This window comes from Ctenocephalides felis, unplaced genomic scaffold, assembly GCF_003426905.1.
Source record: "Ctenocephalides felis isolate EL2017-DRISC unplaced genomic scaffold, ASM342690v1 CF-g0.4_SCAFFOLD_03570, whole genome shotgun sequence".
Taxonomy (NCBI): domain Eukaryota; kingdom Metazoa; phylum Arthropoda; class Insecta; order Siphonaptera; family Pulicidae; genus Ctenocephalides; species Ctenocephalides felis.
In genome coordinates this window covers 22,146,919-22,174,233 of record NW_020539724.1, presented here as the reverse complement: position 1 = coordinate 22,174,233, position 27,315 = coordinate 22,146,919, and the positions used below count along the sequence as shown (strand labels likewise).

The 27,315-nt window shown below is 32.3% G+C and overlaps 1 protein-coding gene across 2 annotated transcripts in view; it reads left to right on the top strand.

Moving 5' to 3' along the window:
- Positions 1–27,315, top strand: part of LOC113382757 (transmembrane protein 47-like) — a 47,538-nt gene that overhangs the window by 11,365 nt on the left and 8,858 nt on the right. Inside the window, exons 2-3 of one of the 2 annotated variants that reach the window (XM_026620987.1) lie at positions 7,612–7,940; positions 12,421–12,496. In XM_026620987.1, the coding sequence (XP_026476772.1) occupies positions 12,446–12,496 (51 nt within the window). In that variant the 5' untranslated portion in view covers positions 7,612–7,940; positions 12,421–12,445. The remainder of the gene's footprint in view (positions 1–7,611; positions 7,941–12,420; positions 12,497–27,315) is intronic. The other variant, XM_026620988.1, reaches the window with a different exon arrangement.

Sequence of the window (27,315 nt, the reverse complement as noted above, 5' to 3'; positions counted from 1 at the left end):
TTTCTCGACGTTTCAAGTCATTCAGAATTGAATGAGAACAAATTTGGAAAAAGTATGTGTGCGTGCGTATATGATGAGCCGATTTTGATCTTTTGTCGACGTTTTCTCCAAAACGGCTGGATCTATTTCAAAAATTAAAAGCCATTCGATGTATCTTGTTAAAGGATTAGCATCTATTAGTTTTGCGCGACGATCAGTCGAGCCGTTTCTTTATAATTGGCAAAAAACTTGTGAAATTTATCTTCCATGTTTTAGCATGCGATTTTGAATTGATTTTAAAAATTCAAAAACTATTCGATTACCTTTTGGAGAAGGTAGGCTGAGCCGTTTCCAAAGTCTACTACGAAGGATATGTTGATATTGTCGTAAATGATTTTATTGCAAATACACCATGGGTCATCATCTTATAATTCTCAATAAGTTAAAGTAAATACGTTGAATTAGATTTACAATTGATTCGGTGCAATATCCCCACAATTGGATGCTATTTATATATATGGAATGTTAGATAGTTGTCTAAAGATAGAAACTACTTGTCTCTAATGAGCTAATTTAGGCCTTAAAGTTTAAGCTCGATTTCCTTTCCGAAGATATGCATTTTCAATGATAATATACGATCCCTATGCATGCCCAAACAATTTGTTAGTCAATTATTGTAACAGCATTTTTAGGCAGATATGTTAGGCTTTCTTAGGCAGATAACACTAATCGTACCGAAGCTTTTGATAAGAAAACATTTTCTTTCATAAGTGTTACAAATACGAATATTAAAGTCAATATCCAACGCAATTTTTACATCTAGTTGTAAGTGCATTATTTGCATTTAGGCTTTTTAAAATTTAGACTATTAAAAGCAAATTTTGGTCGTTTTATTTTTTTCTATAGCCGGGACAATCCCGGATTTCCACCTTGTGTCCCTGCTTTTTCTAAAAGCAATTTTTGTCCCGGATTTAGATCTTTAGTACCGGTTTGTCCCGGGATTTTAAAAAGTATAGGTCTAAATTGAATTTTCGCTCTTACTTGATAACAAAATTGCAACTACCCATCAACTATCTGGAAATGTTATGTACAACTAGTATGCTCATATGAAAAAGACAGGTTAGAATAGCTTCTCCTCGCATTTATAATTTTGAACTTTTATTCTCAATTTTACGCAAATTCACAAAAATTATGAAAATACACTTTTTGATTGACTAATATAAGTGCTAATTATTTTCAAATAATTATGAAGAAAATTAAGCATAATTTTAATAAAATTGAAAACTGTAAAACATACAGATATTTTTAACAACTGAAAATTACCGTCTCGGTTTTGACTTGTCAATTTGTCACCCCTTGACTGTATTAAACATTGATTTGTTTGTATATTATGTATTTGTTGCAGTTCTAATTACAATCACTGATTTGTTACTAAGTTATAATGAAAGAAGATATATTTATTGGTTATTAATTATACATGTTGTTTCGCGGACTTTGCTTTTAAAAGTGAACAATTAGTTCCATCAAAACACTCCGCTACCTCCTCTACCAGGGGCAGCAACCATTTCGTGTGAAAGCTCAATGCCATGAAGATTGTCACCTTCATGACCAATATAATAAAACAAAAATACGCCCGAACAATCTCAATACTTTCTTTTCGCATATAATTTTTGTAAAAAAGTTGACGATTTAGATAAAACTTTCGTTTGATAGAGTTTCTTAAAGAACTTATTAATATATTTCGAGCCTACGACAAGTGCGGTTTGGTTTTAATAATTTAATAAAGTTTGAAATAACGGCCGCGCTTTTCGAAAACAAACCGTGTAAGTTTTACAATTATTGTACAAATCTCATTTGATTTACCTTGTAATTTTGGATTCTAATTCATGTTGACACTTTGTGTAAACATTCTGCCCCTTGCAATAATCAAATTATATATGTATTTGCATTAAAATAAATTGTTTCACGGCAGTTGCTAAAAATATGCTATTATGTCAATAATTAAATATTCTGGGCAAAATCCAAAATCACTAATGGTATTTCGAGTATTTCTAATTTTGTATATGGAATATAATTTGAACAATTGAATACGAATGTCGAAAACGAGAGTGATGGACAGAATGAAAACAATATTCTGAAAATAAGGCCACGGGAAATTCGCATGAAACAAATGAGATTTTGTTATTGTTCAGGAAACAAAAACACGATTTCGATAGAACCCATTTCATTAATAGAATAAATTATTTTTTCTCATTAGAAAGAAAGCATGTGATTATTTTTTTATATGCAGTGATATCATAATTTTTGCTTCTAGGCATCATTTCTTACACAAATTTTGTATCGAATGATATATATAAATTGTATATAACGATTAGATACATCATTACATCTTTAATAACAGTTGAAGTTAAAAAATGGTTATAAAGATTTGTATAAGCTTTAAAGCTTTTACAAACGTTAATTAAAATTTAACAAAACTATTAAAAAATGACAAAAGAATAAGTGAAAAATTTAAAGTAATTGGTTTCACAAACAAATTAAGAATGTAATAATAGACTTCAATTTGGGAGTATTTCTGCACAGTTTCATATAGAATATGTTACTAATATTTTGAAGTGATTTCCTAATAATTACTTTCAAACTTTTTATAAAATTGAGTAAGTTTTGCACTATTTTTCGCTGAAAGTTTTGTACTATTTATTTTACTAAAGTTAATTTATTTTAACCTGGCATATATTAATCGGTGAGTATTAAATTACGTTTAATCGGTAGCGATTAATAATTGCTTTATGAATAAATCGTTTAATTATGGTAATTTTAAACAGATTATTTATTATTGAGATTAACATAATTTTAAAGCGAATAACAAAATAATTGCAATTTCGATTAATATATATCATGGAAGTGTATTGAGGCAGCTGCAACCATATGCTGTGTAAACTTTTCGATTTTATTTAACCTATTTAAAGAAATCGTGATAAAATCAAATATAACCATTCGTCAAAATATAGTCATTGGAATATATTTATAACATTTATAATGGCAATTTTAATCAGTAAACATTTTTGTTATTGTACAATAATTGCACGTGTTATTGTTGCAGTTATATTCATTTTAATAGCTTATATTAAAGCATTTAAAATATGTTTATGCGCCTTTATGATGTAATAAACCTATATAAATAAAACCTTGATATTATAAATTTACTATTACCAGGATGTACCATTTTTTTAAAATAATTTTGTATATTACAAGTACTAAAAATTTTATGGTAGCAACTTTAAACAGCGTAAAATTTGCTATAGGCATTCAAAAGCCAGTAATTATTTTAATTATTTTTTATAAACCTTCTTTATATCTGTTTTCATTATTCCTTCGATATTTATTCTAATGAAGAAAAATATGTTCAATTTATGTTCACTTAAAACCAATCAACGTCGTTTACAATTTACTTCTATACAATTTTATTTTTAACTTTCCGAAGGATAAGTTTGTTTTCATCAAAAAATCCGATTTGCTAATTTAATGTTTTCTCGACGTTTCAAGCCATTCTGAATCGAATGAGAGCAAATTTCGAAAAAGTATGTCTGTGCGTGTGTGTGAACAGATTTTTGACTTAAAATCGACGATTTTTAAGAAATTTTTCAGGCGATAGATATCATGGTCTTCTAGAACTTACTGAATTATTACGGCCCAAAGTTTGAAAAAAAAAATGATAGTCAATATTTGTGTAAAAAGTCGCTTTTGTGATGTGATTGTCGCTTTTGTGCTTTTGTGAGTCAAATATTGTCAATTCATTAAAATTTGGAATGATAAACTACAATTTTAGGACATATGAGTACATGACTGTGCAATATAATTACAGAAAATTTAAATGCGTTTGAGAAAATTTAATTGGAAATCGCGAAGTTTAAAATTAATTAAAAGCGAAAACTTTGTTTTCGAAATAAACAATTTTATCGAAATACCTAAATTTTAAATTCGGTTGATTAAATTAATTATAACACATTTCTAGATGTTCATGCAACTTGCCTTAAGGCTAAATACCATATTACACTAGTTAGTTTCTGATTTTCTTTTTTCGAAAAATGTCATATCGTAATTGGGCAAATTAAAGTGTAACAATATTTGACCATTTACCAATATTGCTCTCACCCAAAAGATAATCAGCATCATCTATCAAATCCGAGATTTTGATTTGAACTATCGATGCATTCTCAATTTAATTTTTATCGTTTTTATCATTTTTTAAATTTTGTCGAAGGAAATTTTTTTTTGTTAGAAAATCCGATCTGCTATTTCGTTTTTACGACTCTTCAAGTCATACTGAATGGCAGTCGTTTTAATGAAAGTAATCACATTTGTTTAGTGTAAGATTAATATTGTAAACGAACATTTTGAAATATTCTAGGCTTACGGAAAAAGACATACTGACTTATAAAAAATCATTAATTTTTGGGAACAATATAAGCTGCGCTTTTAGGGCACACATCGTGCTTTGTTTTATTTTCACAGATTGGTAAAATAAAAATGCTTTCTTTAAATTTACTAAGTTTATTTTAGATGTTACTTGTTTCGCTTTTCATGAGCAAGAGAATTATTTTACATAGTTTTAACATAAACATAAAAAGTGCGGGTATATATGAGATAGTGGGAGAAAACACTATTGCCAAAATCACTAATAGTAATGACGGTGCATTTGAATTACAAATATATATATATATATATATATATATATATATATATTTCAAAGTAACTAGCAGCCCATTCGTCGAAATAAAAAAGGTATAAAGTATAAAACTTTTATTTATACGTTTCGACACAAGATGCGTGTCATCATTCAGCAACACAGGAAAAAACACTCAACAAAAATTTATTTTAAAAAATTAAACTTAATAACATATTAGAGAAAAACATTATTTTAGAAAAAATTATGAATAACTAAAGGATTTGAAAACTATTTTGACTAAAAGTTATGAAATGCATCATTGTGAAGCGAGAAACACGCCCATACCGAGCATCCAGACTCGACTGGCAGTCGAACTTTTAGTCAAATTAGTTTTCAAATCCTTTAGTTATTCATAATTTTTTCTAAAATAATGTTTTTCTCTAATATGTTATTAAGTTTAATTTTTTAAAATAAATTTTTGTTGAGTGTTTTTTCCTGTGTTGCTGAATGATGACACGCATCTTGTGTCGAAACGTATAAATAAAAGTTTTATACTTTATACCTTTTTTATTTCGACGAATGGGCTGCTAGTTACTTTGAAATATGTTTCAACGTCGAAAAAACTATCAAGATATATATATATATATATATATATATATATATATATATATAGCATTACATTTGACATCATGACATGTCATTTCATAATAAATGTGACAAACAATTTTGTCCACTGATATATTAGGCTGTCAAATATCTCCCTTCCGCCTTTTTGTATTATAAACCAATAGCAAAAAAGCGGAAGGGAGATATTTGACAACCTAATATGTTGACCTTCACCCTTCAAACAATATTTTTTGAGAACACAAAGTTCAATGAAATGTGTTGATTAAATTGAATGTAATACAATTACAAACATCATATTAAAGTTTGATTGAGAAATATCAATTGGAAATAACATTGATAAAGAATAGTTAAAAATTTATCTTTGCTAAATCTCAATTATCACGGGATGTTCATTCTATTTGCCATAAGTCAAAATACAACTTATATCTAGTTATATATTTTTAATTGACATTTTCCTTCATTTTTAGTCATTCATCAATTGTCGAAGTAAATCGATATTTTCATAATTTTCTATTAATTTTATATTTCTATTACGTCTCGCCTGAATATAAATGCGTTAGTCATACCTGGATAGTATGTACGTGCATTCGTGTGCACTTTTGATTTTCTCTCTTGATATGATTTACGTGCTTAATAATGGTTAAACAATCTTTAATAATGATGAACATGATTGTGCTTGTGATGTCCAAAACAAGGTTCATAAAATAATTTTAATTAAGAACTTAAATGAAACGAAATCATAATATTATTAAGTTATTTATGGCAAATTGGCCGTGGATTTAAATAAACATATCTAAATTTGCAAATACATATTGGATGCAACTTGGGAGTTTTTGTACATAAACTGAATTATGAACTTATACATTTTTTCAGTTAATACTCAATAAGTTCAAAATATTAACATGTGTTAAATATTTTGTTTTTCCTAGTTGTGAAATGTGTTTTTTTTTAATTGTTGCATAACTTTACAAGTGCGCATCCGAATGCAATACAAATGTCGTTTCACTACTGAAATATGTTATTTTGGTATTGCGATTTTTTTAAAAGTTTGAATTCTGTAGATAAAGATCCACATTTATTTCTAATTTAAAATAATAATTATATTATTTTAACTTGAATATTATAAATTAAATTTATTTAACTTGATTAAAAAATTTCATAAAGATCAGTCAAGCCACTTCAGAGGAGTATTATATTACCAACATCATGGCACGAGATATTATAAATTAAATTATTAGAAATGATAAATAAATTAACCACTACATATTTGTATTTGGTATTGGGTATCTAATTAAATAATGTATCTAATTAAAATTGAGACATTGGGTGCATACGTCCCCCCTATGGGGTAAACGAGAACAGATGGAATTTTTTAGAAAATATTGCAGATAAACATATTTCTATATTTAGGCAATAACTGATAATTGGTTGAAATGTGTTATGTCCTGTGATGTCTGTTTTTTACAGTATAATTATACATTACGATGCTCAATGGGATATTTCACTCGATGATGCATCTCATATAACTCAACAATCAATCACGAAAGACACGTGCGCTATTTTTCATCTTTATAACTAGATGTAACAGAATCGCATTTTTATTTAGATTTTAATAGATAAAATAAATCTGTAACATGCGTGTTATTTTTTCAGACTGCAATAAATAATTGAATTCAATTTTAGTATAAACGGCTAATAAACCTAATATATGTAAATGGCTAATTTGTAAAAAGGAGGCTAAATAAATTCATAATAAAATAAATTCTAATTAAAAAAAAAATAGATCATAATTGTGTGAAAAAAAAGAGAAAAGGAAAATTTTTTTCTCAAAAAAAATCACATAGCAATATTTATTATAAAGAGATAATTAGACAAAAAAAAGAAAGACAAAACAAAAGATTTAAAAAATTCTAATTGATGTATTTTTGTGTTATACGTTTTTATGGGTAATAAATATTTAAAGTATGTGAATCAAAAGCATTTTCAATTTGCTTACAATTTTATGAACAATATGTTATTTAAAAAAAAAGTCTTCGCTCATTTTTGCGAATTCAAATATAGAAAATCTTGATCCAAACATAAAATGCTATTCAATATATCAATATGATTCAATATAAATATTTTTCTATAAAAACTTAATTATATTCATAAATTAAAATCATTATTCCGTATAGATACGTATTTACATATTCTATCTTTAGTACATTACATATTTGATTTAAAATATTTCTATGTCTTTATTATGTTGACCATTACTGATATTTATACGTATAATCAGATACACAAATTAGCTCTATGAAACATTTACTAACAATTATTATTCTCTTGCTTTTCAGTGTGCTGTGATTTGACCAGTGTGTGATTTTTATAACACTTATATATTTTTTATAAATAACTAATAATTAAGGAGTAAATTTTGTATATTTTTATATTAACTCTTTTTACATATCAATGAAAATTAATAATTAGTAAAGAGAATGAATTTTATATAACACAAGTGAAGTCTGAATAGTTATAAGAAAGTGAAGTGTGATGAAAATAAATGTATTAACTCTTATATTTTTATAAATTTATTAACAAACAAAACAATATAACAAGTGCTTTCTGCATGCCGTCCAGCTGATTTTTTTACCACATGAGGATAAGGAGTTGTAGCTGTTAAGAGGTAAGATAATAAAAAAAAATTACTTTTTAAAACTTTTAACAGAATTTAAGGCCGGTGCACACGACGCCAGTATTTCTTGTAACATATTTTCTGTCAAGTTTTTATCGTAAGGTGAGCGTATTTAAGGGTAAAACTTGACTCAAAAAGGCATTTTGTTATATTTTTATTATTATTATTTTTTTATTTCATTCTTATAAATATGAGATACGATTATTACATGGATTTAACCTAATACATACATTACATTACATTCCAATGAAATGTTTTTTTAAACGCTCACCTTGCGTCAGAAAACTTAACAGAAAATATATATTATTGTAATATAAATAATTGCTATCAATTTTTATTTCTACTAATGTCTACATTCTTTATCAGTTTTTTTTAGTATTTACTATTTATTTAACTTTCATTTATCTTTCTATTTTCTAAGCTGCTAAAGTAAATTATTTATACATATGGGTAGTTTGACGTAATTGAACGTTTTACTGCGATTTTGAATAAGCACAAACAACTAAGTATTTTAAGCTTTTAGCAATTAATATTCTAAAGTTTGTAGACGAACACCATAGGTGAGAGTTTTCTTATAGGTACTTTAAATTAGTTTCTATTTCATATGATTTTTTTTGTTTATAAATTGAACAGCATCAGAACTATTCTCATTTCTCAGTGCTCTAGAAACTTATGCCATGTATTTTATACTGCATATATTTTTTTATTATAATAAATTAATATAACCCAATGGTTGTCCTTTCTATTTGTGATGAGTTTTTTAGATACTTTATGCAGCAATGTCCTGATATTTTTGCTATTTTCGCTTGGAAACATATTTACAACTATAGAAAATTGATATCACTACTAGTTGATGCAGGTTGTATGTGTCGCATAATTTGAACTCGAAACCTTGTGGTTGGAAGCTTGGACTTGCTCTTCCATTGTAGTATATAAGAAAAAGGGCCAGCTAACACATATTAAATTGAATATTTACCCACTGCAACGCATACCACATATAAATGTTCCACATATAAATATTAAATATTAATAGTCATTGTCAGTGCCCGTCTAATCTGAAACTGATTTCGTTGAAATTGAATTGGCACATTTTTATATTCAAGAAATTGATCTATATTATTACTACGTTTTTCATTAACTCATTAACTAATTCCTTTTTGAATTACGGAGCAAAAAAAAGTTTCATTTTTGGATTATGTTGTGCCATGCTAAGCGAATCGACTGGATTTTAAAACCACTGGAACATTTTCTATTTCTCTCAAAAACAGTTTTATCTTCAGATTTTAATAATCAATTTCTATATTTTTTTTATCAAAATTCAATGAAAAATCTTCACAAAAAAGGTAATTGTTCAGCGAACTATATAAATCATATATAAAAAATGTTTGGTTTACTAAATGACTATTATTAAATGGAGAGTAGTGAAAATAAGAGTTGTATATATTTTTGAAATTAAAAATTCAAATTTTCAAAAATTAAAAAATAGAAAATTACCTCCAAAGTTTTAAAAAAATGTTAAGGTTAGGGTTTACTAAGATGACTATTACGAAATAGGGGTTTGTGGTTTTAATTATGAATGATAAAAAAATAAAATAAAAAAATAGTCTGAAAACTAAGAAAGAAAAGCATATTGAGTGTGGCCAACCTTTACCACTTATTAGTGTATTAAAAATAGATGACCGATTCTAAGTCTTACTGAACTTGATTATCAAATTTCATAAAGATCGGTCAAGCCGTTTCTGAAGAATATTGTCACTAACATCTTGATCCGAGTATTTTATATTATATAAATATAGTTATATCTCAATATTTTTATCAGAATCTTGAAACTAAATATAAAGTAATTAATGAAAACAAAACATTGATAAAAATATTTTTCGTCGAAGACAAATATTTATACATCAAGTTAGTCACTGAAAACTTATCGCCTATGTTAAGAATAAACAAGCCAAAGAAACTATGTAATTAAAATTTTTTGTTTAGATAACAGCATCGTGTTGACAAATTAAAAATTGACCATGAGGCATGCTAAAACAATTTGTCGAAAAATTAATTAATATAACATGCATCAAGTCATGCAAAATTTGCACTAATAACATGCATATATAAGTATATAAACAACACTTAAAAAACAAAATTTAATTAGAATAATGTTATTGAAAATTTTTAATTAGATTCTTCAACAACTATGAGTTTGGATCATTTTTGCTTCAACATCTCTAACATTCTAGAATATTATTTTTTTAACTACCTAATGTTATAATACTTTATTACACGTTATTGTCTAATTTTTTCATAATATAAATATAATACTCCATTAATCTCGACTGTCTGTCTGTATTATAATTTTGCTATACTAAAACTCCTTCAGGAATTTTGAAAGTGGATAGTCCTGGATAGAAAAATTCAATACATATAGAAACGAAGGCAGATTTTTCGATTGATTTTTGAAAAATATTATTGATTTATTTTTGAACATTTATAAAAATTCAGGTAATCTATGGACTGTTGTGTGATGTGGCTTTGACTGCGTGACTTTTTAGAAGTCGAGTTAATGGTTGTTTTATATATATTAGATATATTTTTTAATAGTACTTTCCTAATAGTGATGATATATTTTTAACTTGAAACATCAATGTCAGGAAGAACTATTCCTTTGGAAATACATTTTCATCTATATTTTCAAGCTAAAATGAATATTACTGCAACAAAAAGTGTTCTAAAAAGGAATTGAAATTGATGTCAGTCTACAATTATCAGATATTATGTATGATTTTTTTTTTATTCAGGACTATCGGACTTACACGATATATCTGTGTAATTAATAAAAAGAAGAAATATTTAACTTTTTGCTATTTACATCAAATAAATATAAGTTTCATTGTATTTCTATGGAGTAAGATGCAGGAGAAAACATGAATTTATAATTGCGTATATGCCTGAAAGTTTTATTATATGTTAAGTGTTAGAATTTTCGTACACAATATTTTAGTCTAATGATATAATGCAAACATATGCAAAACATTTGCTGTTTTCACAAAAAGGAAATATTATAACCAAGTATAAGTATCATTGTAAAAGTCTTTAAAGTGGCAGATGCAAAAATGAATCCATAATTGTTTCTTTCAAACGCCAAATCAAAAATCTTTTATGATTCGCGATATAGCCTATTGAAGTACTCGTTTTCTTAAAAGATCGAAGTTTTCTTGACAAAAAAAGTAGGAACAATACATTTAATAATTATTGCTAAGTTACAAGAATTTATTCTAATAACTAATTGATCGAAACCATGAAAAAGTAAATGAAATTTTAATAAAGATATTGGACGTGTTCCAAAAATGGAAGTTAAATGATTTTCGTTTAAATAGTTGTCAAAATGACATTTAATTCAATGCTTTTGAGTTAATATGTCTCAAAAAAAAATTAAAATCTTCGAATATATTTATAAAGCAAATTATGGAGTTGCCTCTTTAAATTATTAAGTTTTTCCTCTTCTAAAAGCTCTTCTAAGGTTTATGCTAGAATTTACTAGATCGCCGACTAAAGACCAAGCCTGGTCTGATGCAATTATGAAATTCCAATGTCAGCGACAAGCAAACTCTAATGACATTGAAGAAATTATATTGCTATATTAACATATTATTCTGATACAAATGTTTTCATATAACGAAACAAATAAATTTTATTTATATGATTGATCAATACCAAGACCAAGACCAAGACTTTTGAGGGTACATTTTTTTACAATTTATCTTTGAGTTGGTAATAGTAAAAAAATATGCGTACATCGTACATCGAGTTTCACGAGGGCTCTTGTTGCATTAGGTCTCAAATGGGCTATCCCAGAATAAGTAAAATGTTACCATTATTTTGAAAAACAATAAATCTTAGTTTTTATTTAATAGTTTAATGAATGAATCTGTATAATATTACATTAATATTAGAATGAACGTTTACCAGTTATAAGAGATATGATAAATAAATCTCAAGCTGAACTATATATAGCTCAATCTGTAATTAAATTAATAAATTATACGCCTGATTTATGTGGGTTAATATTCTGTAAAGAATGCATGTAATATATTTAAACGGATTAAAAGGTATACCTGTTGCTTAAAGCAATTTGCAATGATAGATGTCTGACAAATTTAGCAAAAAGTCATTTTAAAAAAAGCTTTGAATAAAAATTAACTACGATTTCGTTTGGCCTTATAACAATGGCAATTGCAATCATCAAGTAAAATTGGTCGAGGTTTAACTTATCATTTAAGTTTATTAATGAAACATAACTATTTTTAATAGATGATATTTATGCTGGGAGCATAACATTTTTATAAAAAATTATTGTTGTCTTAAAAGGTTGGGAAGTACTGGTATAGATGGTTTATGATATGCTCATACGGAAATCAGTGTATTACATGTGCTTTATTATATATTGATTGTAAATTAACTACGGTTTGTTTGTTTCTAGTTCAAGAAGACCTTCAGAATCAAAAATGGCACCGACAACGACAATAGAAACTGTCACAATCACACGACCACTAAAGGTAAGCGAATTTATACTATACATATTTTGTTTTTATATAAAATTTATATTAAGTTTAAATTCATAATTATCAAATAGTTATCAATTATGCTTCAAGACAAATTGCCATTTGCCCCTAGTTTATTATGTGTTTTGAAATTATGTTAAAAAGTCAGCCAGTTTGTATTCCTATTGGGTTCGTTGATTTGTTATTAAAATATGCAATTTATAATAAATTACAATGTGATTTATTTATTATTTGCATGTGCAGATTTCTAAATACTGTGAAAATGATTAAAATTATAGAAATCCTGGGTATTACTAATATTTCTAGCTTCGACTGTGATGCCAAATATTAACACTTTTTATATTATAAATATTTATTGATCAACTCAATATTAAGTAACTTCAGTAACTAATATCTAACTTGATTTTATCCCAAAAAAATATCAATTTGTGTATTAATGAATCAGCCGTGGTGTTATGGTACAAACTTGGGCTACCTACCCTTAGCTTCGGGTCAGCTCCGTATCAAGCAGTATATCATGTTTTCACTTCAGATCATAGTCCTCAAAAATATGATCTCAAGTGAAAAAAACTACTGCATAAAAAATGAAGTCAAAATTACTTTTTCTATAGTCCTAATAAGTCACAACTAGGACAATTATATTTGGTAATGTCTTCCAAACAAGACATACACTAATAAAATCAAAAACTTACTAAATGTCCTCGTAATATATAAATCGTAATTAAACAAAAAATAAAACCATTGATAAATAAACAGGCTGTTTATTAATCACGTGAGGTTGAAAAAGGCGGAAAGGATTTGACAAATTACGAAATATTACAAAAGGGGAGTAAGATTATCACATTAATTTAGTTTTTTAACTGCATTTAGAAATTTAAAAGTTCAAAATGTAACCATTTTCTCAAAACACGCGTGAAGTTGCGTTGAGGAGGGGGATGATATTAAATATTCACTAAGGGGAAGGGTGGTCCAAAAATCCTTAAAAAGCGATCATGTGATTAGTTACCTGAGATTGAAGAATATACTCCTCATGCGTATAATCCAAATGACCATTGGCCCATGAGGCTGCAATTTTGAAATTAAAAAAAAAAGACAAAACATACTCTCAAATTTTAAGATATTTGGAATATTTTGAGGCTATGTTTGAATAAAATAAATAGTACCAAAGGCGAATTTTACCTTAAAACAACATTTTACCCCGATTCTGACGATCCACAATAAACTGGTTAATGATGGTGATATCCAATCTGTGGCTCTTGCAAGGGAGGCATACTCGATTATTGGACGACCCCTAACATTATTGAACAATTTTGCCGTTATTGAATGGAATTAAAAATCATTTTACTCTTCCTTTATTTTTATTATATAAATGGTATTTGTATGTTGAATATATAAAATTTCAACAGAATTGTTTCTATGCGTCTCTATGCATTTCTAACAAAAGAACTATCACTTTTATGTGATATCACTATTAGACTAGTTATTAACTTCCCGTAGGGTAAGTTATTGTAATCGTCCAGAAATCGAAATTGAAAATTTTTGCATTTCTCGACGTTCTGAAGGTTTCTGAACATTTCGGCATACCCCAGAAAAAGTGGATGTGTGTGTGTGTGTATGCTTTTTTTTTTTTTTTTTTTTTTTTTTTTTTTTTTTTATTGAGGTGCGAAAAAAAATCTTCATAAGACACCGCCATCGTTGATACTCCGCTGTCCATCCTACAGCAGACAAAGATGGACGGCCGTGTGGAGATTTTTACCCACTAAAAAAAACACTCCTCTCCCCTCTCCCCGCAGATGGTACGGGGAGGACTGGATTGGAACCGCGTTAGCATTACATCAATCCAGTCCGTGCTGCGCCTTGCGACGCCTGTTTACGACTACTGGTCCCTTTCTCCGGTTTTAGCCTTCAAAAGATGCTGTGCATAAGCTGCTACAGCTGACCAGTTTTCTTCTTGTTTCATCATGTAGGTCACAAGACTTGAGGGGGTAAGCCTGGTGCCTATAATGTGCTCGGCGTTGTTTCGATAATCCTTCCACCTAGGACATTCAAAGAACGTGTGCTCAGCGTCATCTATTTTATATGGACAGTATTTGCACATTGGCGTGCTATGCAATCCCATCTTAAAAAGATAGGCATTGAACTGTCCATGTCCTGTCAGTAGCTGGGTTAGAAAGAAATCTGTGTCCCCGTATTGTCGAGAGAGCCAGACGCTAATGTCCGGAATCAGACGCGCCGTCCATCTGCCCGTCTCTCCTGACGTCCACCGATTTTGCCACTCTTGTATCGTTTCATTTTTAATTCTCGACCTTGTTTCTCTGGAATCGTCACCACCTAATTTAGCGTCGTAGAGTTTCACTCTCTCGAAAGCTAGCAAGTCAATCGGTGTGGCTCCTGCTATTACCAGCACGGCTGCTTCTGAGACTGTGCGATAGGCACAGGTAACTCTCAGAGCTCCTCTTCTTTGCACTGCCGCTATTTTGCGCCGATAAGTCTTTTGCTTGAGGATATCCGCCCATATCTCTGTTCCGTAAAGCAGTACAGAATGGACTACCTCAAGCAGGACTCGTCGTTTTCGGGTTTGTGGTCCCATGCAGTTAGCCATAATCCTTGACAAGTTGGATACCGTCTTGCTAGCTTTTATGCATGCACTATCGAGATGCTCACGGAAGGATAGCTTCTCATCTATCATTACTCCCAGATAGCGCAAGGCCCTTGTCGACGTCAAAGTTGTCTCTCCTAGGTCTACGGTGAATGGTTTTGGAAACCATTTTTGTCGGGTCAAGACAACCATCTCCGTCTTTTGTTTGGCGAGTTTTAGGTGGTGTTTCTCAAGCCAGGTCTCTATGGTGTCGACGGTCTCTCGAACGAGTAGTTCAGCTTCCTCAATGCTGTCCACTACGATTGTGGCTGCGACGTCGTCCGCAAAACCCGTGAGTTCCACCTGCTTCGGCAAGGGAATCTCCAGGAGCTCGTCGTAGACAGCGTTCCACAAATCGGCTCCTAAGATTGAGCCTTGAGGTACCCCAGCTGTAACCTCGTGTTCTTGATGACCTTCCGTCGTTTCCACTATCAACTTTCTCCCATCGAGGTAGTCGTCTATTAGTCCTAGATTTTCTGGCTTTACGTCAAAATTATGCTCTAGTGCGTGTAAAATATCCTCCCAATTCGCACTGTTAAACGCGTTTTTAACGTCGAATGTGAGAAGGAGACACACTTTACGAGCTTTAAGACTACCCCGCCATGCTTCTCTTGCTGTTTCCGTTACCTTCCGAATCGCGCCGATCGTCGATCGTCCTTTTTGAAATCCGTGTTGGTTCTTAGCAAAACCTCCGGCGCATTCAATGTCGTTGCGCAGTCTGCATTGAATAAGTTTCTCAAGCAGTTTGCCGGCGATGTCTAACATGCAGAGTGGTCGAAACGACGATGGCTTTACAGGGGTTCCCTTACCTTTGTCTATTAGGACCAATCTTTGCCGCTTCCAGACCGTAGGAAAGGTGCCGGTCGCCAGACAGGCATTGTATGCGTTCAGAAGAATATACGGAAATTCCAAGGCTACAATCTTGATCACTGAGGCTGGAATGCCATCAGGGCCTGGTGCTTTGCCAGTTTTTATGGTTTTTGCCGCATCTTGGAGTTCCTTGACAGTGAAGGGCGTAGTTTCACTGTTTTCCACGTATTGTCTCCTTTTCCGTGGCGGATGTTTAGGGAATAGTTCCGCTACGATAGAATTCATCAGAGCAGGAGATTTCGGTGCTTCTGGTAAAGCTCTACCAAGTCGTTTTGTAACGATTTGATAGGCTTTGCCCCAGAGATCTTTGTCAAGGTCATTGCAGATTTCCTTCCACAACCCGGCTTTAGCTGATTTTATGGCTTTATTTAGGCTCTTTTTTGCCTGTTTGTATTCGTTTGTATACAAATCTTGGTAGGGGGAGCGTTTTGCAGCTCTTGTGGCGCGGCGACGTAATGCGTGGCATTTTTTCCGTAGTTCTGCTATCTCTGATGACCACCAATATGCTGGACAGTGCACACCCTGATTTTTTGGTCGTGGCATAGAGGCGTTACATGAGGTGACAATAGCGTTCATAGTTTTAAATACCGTTTCTTCCGTTTCTCTGCGGGTATTTAGTTTTGGATCCGCTTGAAGAGTAGATGCGTTTTGCTCGAGGGCTGCTCGCAACGCTTCCTGGTCAAGCTTCTTGGCATTCCACCTTCGTTTGCAAGAGTTGCTTGGTCGAGTCGGACCGGATCCAATACTAAATGTCACATGTTGATGATCACTGCCACTATACTCTTCAGATACAGTCCAGTCTCCAATCATGTTCGCCGTCCTTGGAGTGGCAAACGTAATGTCGAGAATAGATTCCTGATACCCTGGCCTTCTAAAGGTTGTAATACTCCCAGTATTTAACACAGTAAGGTCTAATCTTGCAGAAAAGTCTGCCACGTCATTTCCTCTAGTGTCCGAGTATTCGGCGCCCCATTCTGCCGATTTCGCGTTGAAATCCCCAGCTATAATGACTTCTCCGTCAAAATTGCCGAGAGTGTCTTCTATGCTTGCCATTTTCTGGCGAAATACGCTGATCCCTTCATTTGGTGAGAGGTAGACGCTTACACAGTAGGTCGTGGGAGTCTTGATCCAGACGAAACCCTCGCCGCTTCCGTTGTCATTGACGGTGATCTTCTTTGAGTTTGTGATCCATATTGCTGCCGTGCCAGATTTATCTGCGAACCATGTTTTATTCTGAATATTCATATATTGCTCGCAGATAAGGCAGATATCGATCTTATCTTCAAATACACGTTGGCGCAGTAGATTCTGCGCCAAGGCACATCTGTTCAGATTACCTTGTAGAAATCGCGTCATTTCTGTTCTCTCGTGGCTTCGGCAAGTGCTACACGGAATGCGTTACAGGTACCGGATCCGGCGACATGGCTCCCGCTGTTTCGATCTTCTTTGTCTACTGTACATAAAAAGCATTTTGGCTTTTCCGCGCAGTCTACAGACTTGTGATTTTCCCCGCCGCATTTGTAGCAACACTTGCTTCTGTCTGGTCCCCCGCATTTATGCGTTTGGTGTCCGAAACCGAGGCATCTAAAGCAGCGGGCCACTTTAACAACTGGGCGAATTCGACAGTTAACCCACCCAATTCTTATGCGGGCCCCATTTAGGGCTTTGATTGCATTAGCCTCGTCTATCTCACAGAAGGCCGCTCGTTGTCCTCTTGATGTGACTTTGGTCAAGTTCACTCGTCGTATTTCCAGTTTTGTCGTAAAGTCCCGAATGAGTGCTTTACGAACGTCATTTTCGGTAGAGACACCATCAAGGTCAAGAATCTCTATCGTCGTCAGCGGCGTCAGTGATTTCACTGTTCCTATGTTTTCAGTTGCTGCCCTTATCGCAGCTGCAAAGGCTGCACTATCTTCGGACTTGGGACTCATTTCCAGTAATACACCTCCATTTCTTGTCTGTTTGATGGACTTTATGTCCACGCCAGTCTCTGTCGGGTTTACTTTTTCCTTGATCTCCTTAAGGATGTCAGCGTACGTTCGTCCTTCAGCTGGTTGAACCAGAACAGCCTTGGTTCTATGTTTCCTCCGAGTTGTCCTATGATGGTTGTTTCTGTGCTTAGCACTATCATTTGTATCGATTTTTTCGGTTTCCGGTTTCTCGGTTTCCTCCAAGGTTTCTTTCGGATCTCGGGCTCCTTTCTTCTTCGAACTTTTTCGAACCACTTTCGTCCAGTTATTTTCTACAGCCGATTTTTTAGGCGGATGCGTTTCCACGTCAGAGGTGGGACTAAGTGAAGATAGCAACCTTTTGTTTGTGTTTTGCTCCTGGGTCTTAGGAATTGGCGTCTGAGTTACACCCGGTTTAATAGTTTTCTCGGGAGAGGTCTGTGTAGTTTGTACTGTCGTTGCGAGAGCTTTGGGGGTTGCCGTATATTCTTTCAATGCCAGGCTATATGCTGTATCAATCGACCTAATTAGCTCCTTTATTCTGCTGTGAACATTGTTCCTATCTTTCACATACTCCGCTAGCTCGTCAATTTTGGAGCCAAGTCTCTCCATCGGCGTTTGACGACATCTAGTCGATGGTGCAGAGTTTACTCTGTCACGGTGAAGATTACCGGGAACCTTCTTGCCTCCTTTTACTATAGCGGCTTTTGCCGCATCGTGTTCGACGTCCATAATTACGTCACCTGTCTCTTGTTTTTTTGGGTTTTCATAGTTATCCATGCTATTTAAATAGTCCTCCAGAGCAAAAGGTCGTCTCCGAACGCGGTGCCTTGGGAAGTGGAGGGGTGATCACCCCTACAGCTACCTCCATTACTGTAAGAGCTTGTGACCATTGGAGTGGGAAAAAAAAAAACATCCGCTCCGGCCGTGCACCTTCTTCCTTCATTGGCATCCTCTTGCTCCCGTGGGTGCGGCACGTTGATGCCGGGAGTTTTCACGTACGGTGCGCTATATGGATCATCCACACATCTCTTTCGAGCAGTGTCCCCTCATCCGCTTCCGTATGTGACCCTAGGTCAGATGGTGTGACCAACCAAAAGGGAGTTTTTTAATTTTTTCCGCTATACACGGACGGTGGCTGTTACTCCTCAGCTCCGATGCCATATTTGGTCCGCGAGGGCTATTTTATTTCGCCCCAATCCGCCGATCTTACGATCGGTTAGGATACCCCCTATCCGCCACCTGGGGACGCGCCCGGTAGGAGTTTGGCTTCTCCCGACGGGGTGTGTGTGTGTATGTATGTATGTATGTATGTATGTATGTATGTATGTATGTATGTATGCATGGATGGATGGATGGATACAATTTTTTGGTTACGTTTTCGGGCACACGGATCAACCGATTTCAATGGTTCAAAAAACATTTGATTTCTATTGATAGGGAGATGTGCTGATTAGTTTTGGTAAAGGCAGGTCCAGCAGTTACGGAGAAAAAGAACAAAGAGGGCAAAAAATAAAAATCGAGTTTTTGAGAGAACGGAGCATCCGATTTGAATGATCTAAAAAACATTCAATTAGTAATGATTGGGAGGAGTGGTTATTAGTTTTTGGCAAAGGCAGGCCCAGCTATTTCGAAGATACAGAGCTAAATGTGCAAAAAATTTGCACACATTTAAAAACATTATAAACCACTAGTTTTTGAGCATATAACCCAAATCTTATTTGAATATTTTGAATGATTATTTTGTTTAGATGGATAATAAATTTATATTCAAATTATACTATAAAAATTATTGTATATATCAATTCTTGATTATTTATCATAACGTGAATTTGTTTAAAAACTTGTACAATTTTATTTGGCACCTGATCCGCATCGCCTGGTATTATTTTGTCTCTGCGTTTTCCACCCCCAGTTTTCCGTAATTTTCGCTATTTCGTCGGCCATCTTTCCCGATCGATAATACACGCGTAGCGTACGGTGCATAACATCATTCGGGCTCAATACTAAAGAATTGGAATTCCTCAGATTTATTCTTTTGTTTACGAATACGACGATTAACATTCTTGTTAATAACGAAGCACAATTAATAATAACTTATATTAAGCCTCGAGCCAAAGTCAAGAACGAGATTTGTTTTTGGGAAGTTGTTGTAGAACGACGAAATTTCAGTGAACGGTTTTAGTGTAAGTGACCTGCTCGCAAAATGTGAGGTACTTCTAAATTAAAAATGTATAGTTGATAGTTTTAATATAATTTCATGTGCTGTGATTTAAATTTGTGATTGCTTTTGTGCAGTGATGTTATAAGGGATAAAATAAGTACTGTGTTCAAAAAATAGGGTATATAAGCAACATTGTTTTTTAAGATATCTAGTTTCATGAGAAAAATTATATAAAACGTTATAATAATTAACTGTTCAATCAATTTCAGTTATTATTATTGTTTCGTTCAACCTTTACTTCATAAAATGGCAAAAAATAATTTCTGTGTAAAAAGCATATTAAGACCAATTTGACCCAATTTATGACAATTGTATTATATACGTTTTTTCTTTAAGGAAATATTGTAGTGTAGAAATTCAAAAAAATCGATTTTTTTATTTCATATTTTCAAAGTTTAACTAACTAAGAATATGGGTACGAAAAGGTTTTTGAAAATTTGAATTATTTTCGGAGATATAGGCATTTTCCTGACTCGTTCTCCATACTGGTTTGGCTTCACGCAAAACTTTAAATGCGTTTTTCTCAGAACAGGCTTTTTCAGTACTGTTGACACGATTTCTCGAGTTCTACTCGACCGATTCACTTAAAATGTTTAGAGAGTCTTGTTTAAAGACCTATCTATAGCTTGAACTAGGATTATCCCCAAATTCCGATTTTTACTATTTTTAAAAAATTCGAGGATCTCAAAAAACAGTAAAAAAAGCACTTTTTTTTCCAACAGTCGCCAATTTGTAAAAAAAAATCTTTTTACTCATCGCTAGTTGAGACGATTGCGACATCATTGTAGATTAATAATCTTTTTATGTTTTGCATTTCCGATGGCTAGGAGGGCTGAAATAATGTCAAGAGTTTTTACAATTTTCAACTTTTTTATTTTTTTATTTTTGTTTTGCATTTTAATAATATTAATAAACAAGTGGTAAAAAATAGACAGTAAAAACATTCATTGCTCTCTTTTATAACACTTTAAAAATGACCTAAAATTCATCGCTCTACACTAGAATACCCCCTTAATGTAATGTAATTTTTGTAATCTTTTATTAGGCAAACCAGATTTTTTACATAAATCATAATATTTTTCAAACTTGGTTTAATTCAAAATTGCATTTTTCTTCAGTATAGGTTGTTCCTTTCATGATGCTGCTTTCCAGTTTAACATTTTTACTATCAAAAAGTGTGTTGTAAAAACCAAAACTATGATATATTCTTACTCGTAGACTCTATTATTTAGACATATGTGATATTTATCCTATTCGGTTATTTAATATCAATTAAGATAGTGTTAAAATATAGTGTTGCATGAAGTACAAACCGCGCACAGTATTTTTTATTACTAAAATGGAAGAGTTTAAATTAAAAAATGACCATGAATTTCGAATAAAACCTTAAACACGGCGTCACCTTATAAGCGGCGACAGCCCGCGGTGTCACCGGCGCGTCACCAACAGCCGTCACCATCACATCTACCAGTGGCCGACCAGTCGCGTCACACTGTGGTGACCCAATACGACCAAGTGACCAGCACCAGCGTCGTAACCGATTGTGGCATCCTTCAACAATTTGATGCCTCCAGTTTGCCTGCTCCGTCCCAATTTGTCGATCTGCAGAACAATATAGGATTACCTCAACAGAGTCTGGTTTTGCCGCATGATATAGATCAACGAAATTTAACATTACCGCATTCAACAAACCGACGCAGTGTTGTCGATCAAAGGACTGTTGTATTGTCACAAAATATTGAGCAACACGGTATTGTGGTACCGCCTGGAATTGATCATCTACTACTACCGCAACAACATAGTTTAGCGACTATACCGGAACACGGAGTTGTATTGCCAGAGTTGAATCCGCATCAATCAATCCTGCCTCCTCAATATTTGGACCAGCGGACCAGCACTCTAGTGTTACCGCAACAGGGTCAACATAATATCATACCGCCGCAACATAATTTGCCGTTGCCGCCGCAGCATAATATAGTATTGCCGCCTCAACGGAACTTGGCGCTGCCGCAGCAGGGAGAGAATATAATTTTGCCCCAACAGTACGGAGCGGCATTGCCACAAAACGTCGTGCCTCCGTATCAGTACGAGCGGAATTACCAGCAGCAGAGAGTGGTGAATAGTGCTCAGCAACAGCAGGTCCTGGTTGCGTACGGCAGCGATAGCGCTGTCAGGCACGTGCAGCAACGACAGGTGACACCACCGCAGCAGCGTCGCCAGCAGCGACAGCTGACGGCCGGTGACGACAACATGTCACAGAACCAGATTAGCCAGGTTGGGATAATCAGCATTATAGAAACTGTTTTTTCTATTTAGTCCAGTCATTTGGTGCAAAAAAAGGCTGTTGCCGGTACAGTACTCCGGGAATTCTGAAAATTGGTGATCTTATAGATTTCGAGGTGCTCTTTACGAAAATCAACTTTGCCACCTCAAATTTGAACGGCAAGTTGCCGCCATATTGAAAAATGACGTCAAAAACAGATTTCATTGACAGCAAGTTCAAAGTGCTGTCATATATGGAGAGATTTGATACTACGGCGAGAGCAGCAAAGACTTTGAGGCGGCCGTACTCTCGAACTATCAATTTTACAAAAAACGGTTTTCTAAAGAATTGTAGGGAATTTTATCTAGTTTAATTCGTACATAGATACTTTTGTCGTAGAATAAGCCAAAAATGAGATATTTTAAAAAAGCTGTTTTTTGACGCCATTTTTTCAATATGGCGGCAACTTGCCGTTCAAATTTGAGGTGGCAAAGTTGATTTTCGTAAAGAGCACCTCGAAATCTATAAGATTATAATTTTCAGAATTCCCGGAGTACTGTACCGGCAAAACGACCAAATGACTGGACTAATTGCACTATCATGATTTCTTAGCTATTTGTTTAAGGAAATTAGTTAAATATAAATATTCTGACTAATTCAATATTGAAAAAAAAAACTCGTTAAACTAGATAATATTGTCTGTAAAATGAACTATAAAGAAAAAATTGACAAAATGTCGGAATTTTTTAAAATAAGTCGAATTATACCCAAAATTTTGGCCGTTTTTGGACTGCCAAAATTCGATTTTTGATCCTATCAAAAAATCGATAGTTTATTTTACGGAGAACTATATATAGAACATGTAAAAAAAAAATTGATAGTGATCGGATCATTTGTTTTTGAGTAATTGCTGCAACAAATTCGGAAAATGATGTTTCGAGAACAACGCGTTTAAAGAATAAATGATCGTTATACTATATACTAAATATATACTCTTTAAATGGCTGTAACTTAAAAACTATTTAAGATATCGGTTTAAAATTTTGGTTCTTTTTAAAGGTATGACCTATCGATATATGGAAAAATTGAAAATTCGATTTTTTGAAAATTTCACACTAGTTGTGCCCCTTAAGGAGGGTAGGATCTAGTAAAATATCAAGTGCATTTATTTTTTTACTTCAATTTAAAAAGCCGAAATTTTAAAGAATAAGCAAAAACATTGAGATTTTTTCTAGATACTACGTAAATACACGTGATGTTGTGTGGGGGAAGGGGCTAATTTTTAATATCACCATATGTCGACAAGGGGGATGGAGGGATCCAAAAATCCTTAGAAATGGCTCACGTGATTAATGGACCTCCACGTTCGTCTATTTGGACAAACCGTTGAATTTTTAAAAATAATAATTTTTATTCTTCTTGTTCATACTTAATAAGAAAAACTAATTAAGTATTATGCGTTATAAAAATTATGCAATTATTTATTATTCGAACATCAATCAGAACTTAAGGGAGTGTTTTCCAACCTTTTAGCACAACTCTCCCCGGTCTTATAAAAAATGTTGCGCAACCCTTAATTTTTTAAACGATTTCATAAATACTTCACTGATATTATAATTTATCAGACTGCCATGTCCCACAGGTTGAAAACCACAGGCATAAGGTAGCTATATAGTTATTGTAATGACTATTTAACTTAACTAATTAGGTCGCTTTTATAATTAGCAACCCAAATAGTTGCTTGATTTCAATGTGATACATTTTATTATTACAAATTTTGAAATACTGATCAAATTTTATTGGTGCAGCAATGCCAGGTAGGGGTTATTTTTACTTCGAATCCTCTTGCTATCTAAATTCGAAGTGAAAATCGTTGTAACCACTGCTTGGCATCAGGCTGCTGCTGCCAGGTATGGAACCTAGGACTTTTGATTCAAATCTCATAGCTATAACCACTTACTCACGAGTGAGTCCATGCAATTTTCACTTCGAAACATATTGCTACCTAAATTCCGTGAAAACCGATGTTACTACTGCTTGACATCAGGCTGCTGCAGTCGAGTATAGAACATGGGACTTTTGATTCAAATCTCATAGCTCTAACCAGTTACTCACGAGTGAGCCCATGCAATTAATAAATGTAAATGATGTTTGCCAAGTATTCTGTCCAAAGCTGGGTTGCTTAGAAATTCATTTGAGATTTTCGAAGACGATTGACTGGAATACAGTATTTGAAAATATTGAAAATACAATAAGTTTTGTGGTTTTCTCGAAGGAATGATATATAATAGGAATTGCAGAATAAAATTTAGTTTTTGCATATTTAAGTTATGTATTGAATTATTAGCAAAATATTCTTCTGTTGATGGAAGTTTTCCATATTCAAAACAACTAAATATATATTTCATGACTCGATGAAAGTAACCTCATTTTTGAGGCAATGCAAAAGTGGTAACCTTTTCAACGTCGCTGAACATATTATAACCTTTTAATTTTTATTAGTCTATTATCACGATTACAAATGTTACTAAAATAAGATTTAGTGATTTTATCAGAATCGTGTTTCAGAATATTTACTTATATATACATAAATAAATTGTGTTTAGCCTTAAGACAAGATGATAATATGAGAAAATCGAAATGATTTTTCAACAAGAATTGTGTTTTTTCATTTCAGAGTTAGTGCGTTTTTAAAAATAAGCATAATTACCTAGTAATATTCTTGAAATGGGTTGGCATACTCAAATCGAATTTGTAGATCAGGATTTTTCGCGAAAAATGTTAAGGATTTTGTTTCATTCATTTGTTAATTGCAAATCAGTGCAGATTATTATTGAATTTTATCAAAGGGGGGCGTTCATTAATCAGGTGAGCGAGTTTTTAACAATTTTTGGACCCCCTCCTCCCCTTGGTGATACATGGTGATATTCAAAATCACCCCCTCTTCCCCTGTAACATCACGTGTATTTTTAGTTACGCGGAAAACTGTAAAATTTTTTTTTTTTTTTTAAATGTTTGAATTATTTAAAAAAAAAATAGTTAAAAATAAATACACGTGATATTTTACTATACCCTCCCTCCCCGACGTGATATTTTCGTGATTTTTGTCAACCCCCCCCCCCCTTAAAACCTCACGTGATTAATGGACGCCCCAAAGATTAAAATTGTTTTTGTATCAAATAATTTAGGTTGAGTGTTGATTCAACATACAAATAACGAATCGTTTTTTTATTTATTTATGTTAATACATAGTTAATAAATATCATTATTAAATATTAAATAAATAATTTTAAAAGTTAAATCTTTATAGTCACTAAAACTTTTTTCACGTGTATTTTAGGGTACTAAAAATACACGTGATGTTATATTTGGGGAGGGGAGTAATTTAAAAAATTCTTAAAATTTTATCACGTGATTACTCGGGGTAATTTCAAAAATTCTTAGAAATCGAATCACGTGATTAATTTAATTTTTTTAAAATTAGCTCCCTTTCCCAACTAACATCACGTGTATTTTAGTGCCCTCTAAAATGATTTTAGTGACTTTGAAGGATTTTGTAGCTATGAAAATTTTTAAAAATATTTTTATTTGGTTAACAATAATTTTTCCTTTGTGTGTTAATAAATCAATGTACAGAAAAGTAAAAAAAATAAAAAATAAAACTATACACCAAAAGGTTTAATTTCATAACACCATTATTGACTTTTATTTGAATTATTTAATTAAAAGGTGTATTTCCAATTTTTTGATATAGGAGACACATCAACTTAAACCCTTAACGATAAATTTAAATACTGCTTCTAAATCTATTTTATATAATCATCCATCTTTTGATTTTTTATATCTATTTTATATCTTCTATCATATGAATTTATATATCTAGTTAATGAAAATTTTAAAAAAATGATAACGATGTTTCAAATCGCAATAAATTTTATATCAAATCATGTCATTGCTAACGTGGCGCATAGAACATGTTTTTCTAATTTGCTGGGACAGATGTAATTTAAAAACTATAGCAATATAAAGTAGTTTTTGTTTTTTAAACCCATATAAATAAGGGTGTACAAACATATATAGTTATATTTATGTATATATACAATATCTCACGATCGATCTGTATAAAGAGGGGGGTTGTAACTAATATACTGTAAGCATGCGCAATGATTTTATATATAAATATATATATATAAATATATATATATATATATATAGATGTATATATATATATATATATATATATCATTTATACAAACATAAAAACTTACATCTTATCTGAAACTTTCAAGCGCAAAATCCTGCAAAGAACTTGTTATTACGAGCTTAAAGCCGGACTGCTTTTAAACTACTTTAAAGAGAGATTAAAAATCATATTTTGTATATAATCTCATTTTGTACCGCTAAAGCAACCTATACATATTTTTTAAAACTTGTGTGATTACAGACTTTTTTATTGTCTGCTGATGATAATGCAAAAATAAGATTAGATTAGTAAGACAAGCGTTAAAATTAAATATAATTTGGTAGCATTAAATAAAAAATCTGAACATTTAGATCTTGTTTGGTGCAAATTGTCTTTGTTAAGATGAGTTGATAATAAATTGGTCCAATAATAAAGGGTTTTAGTCAAATTGTTTAGTTTACCATAGAATAATTGATTTCGTAAAACCTATGAGGGACTATTGTAAGAGTGCTCCATTAATCATGTGATTCATTTTTTATATATTATGGATACCAACACCCACCCCTTTGGTGACATCTGGTGATATTCAAAATTATCCTCTTCCCCACCAAATTCACGTGTATTTTTAGTTACGCGAAAAATTGTAAAATTTCAGAATTTTTAGATTAAAAAAAATCAGGTAAAAT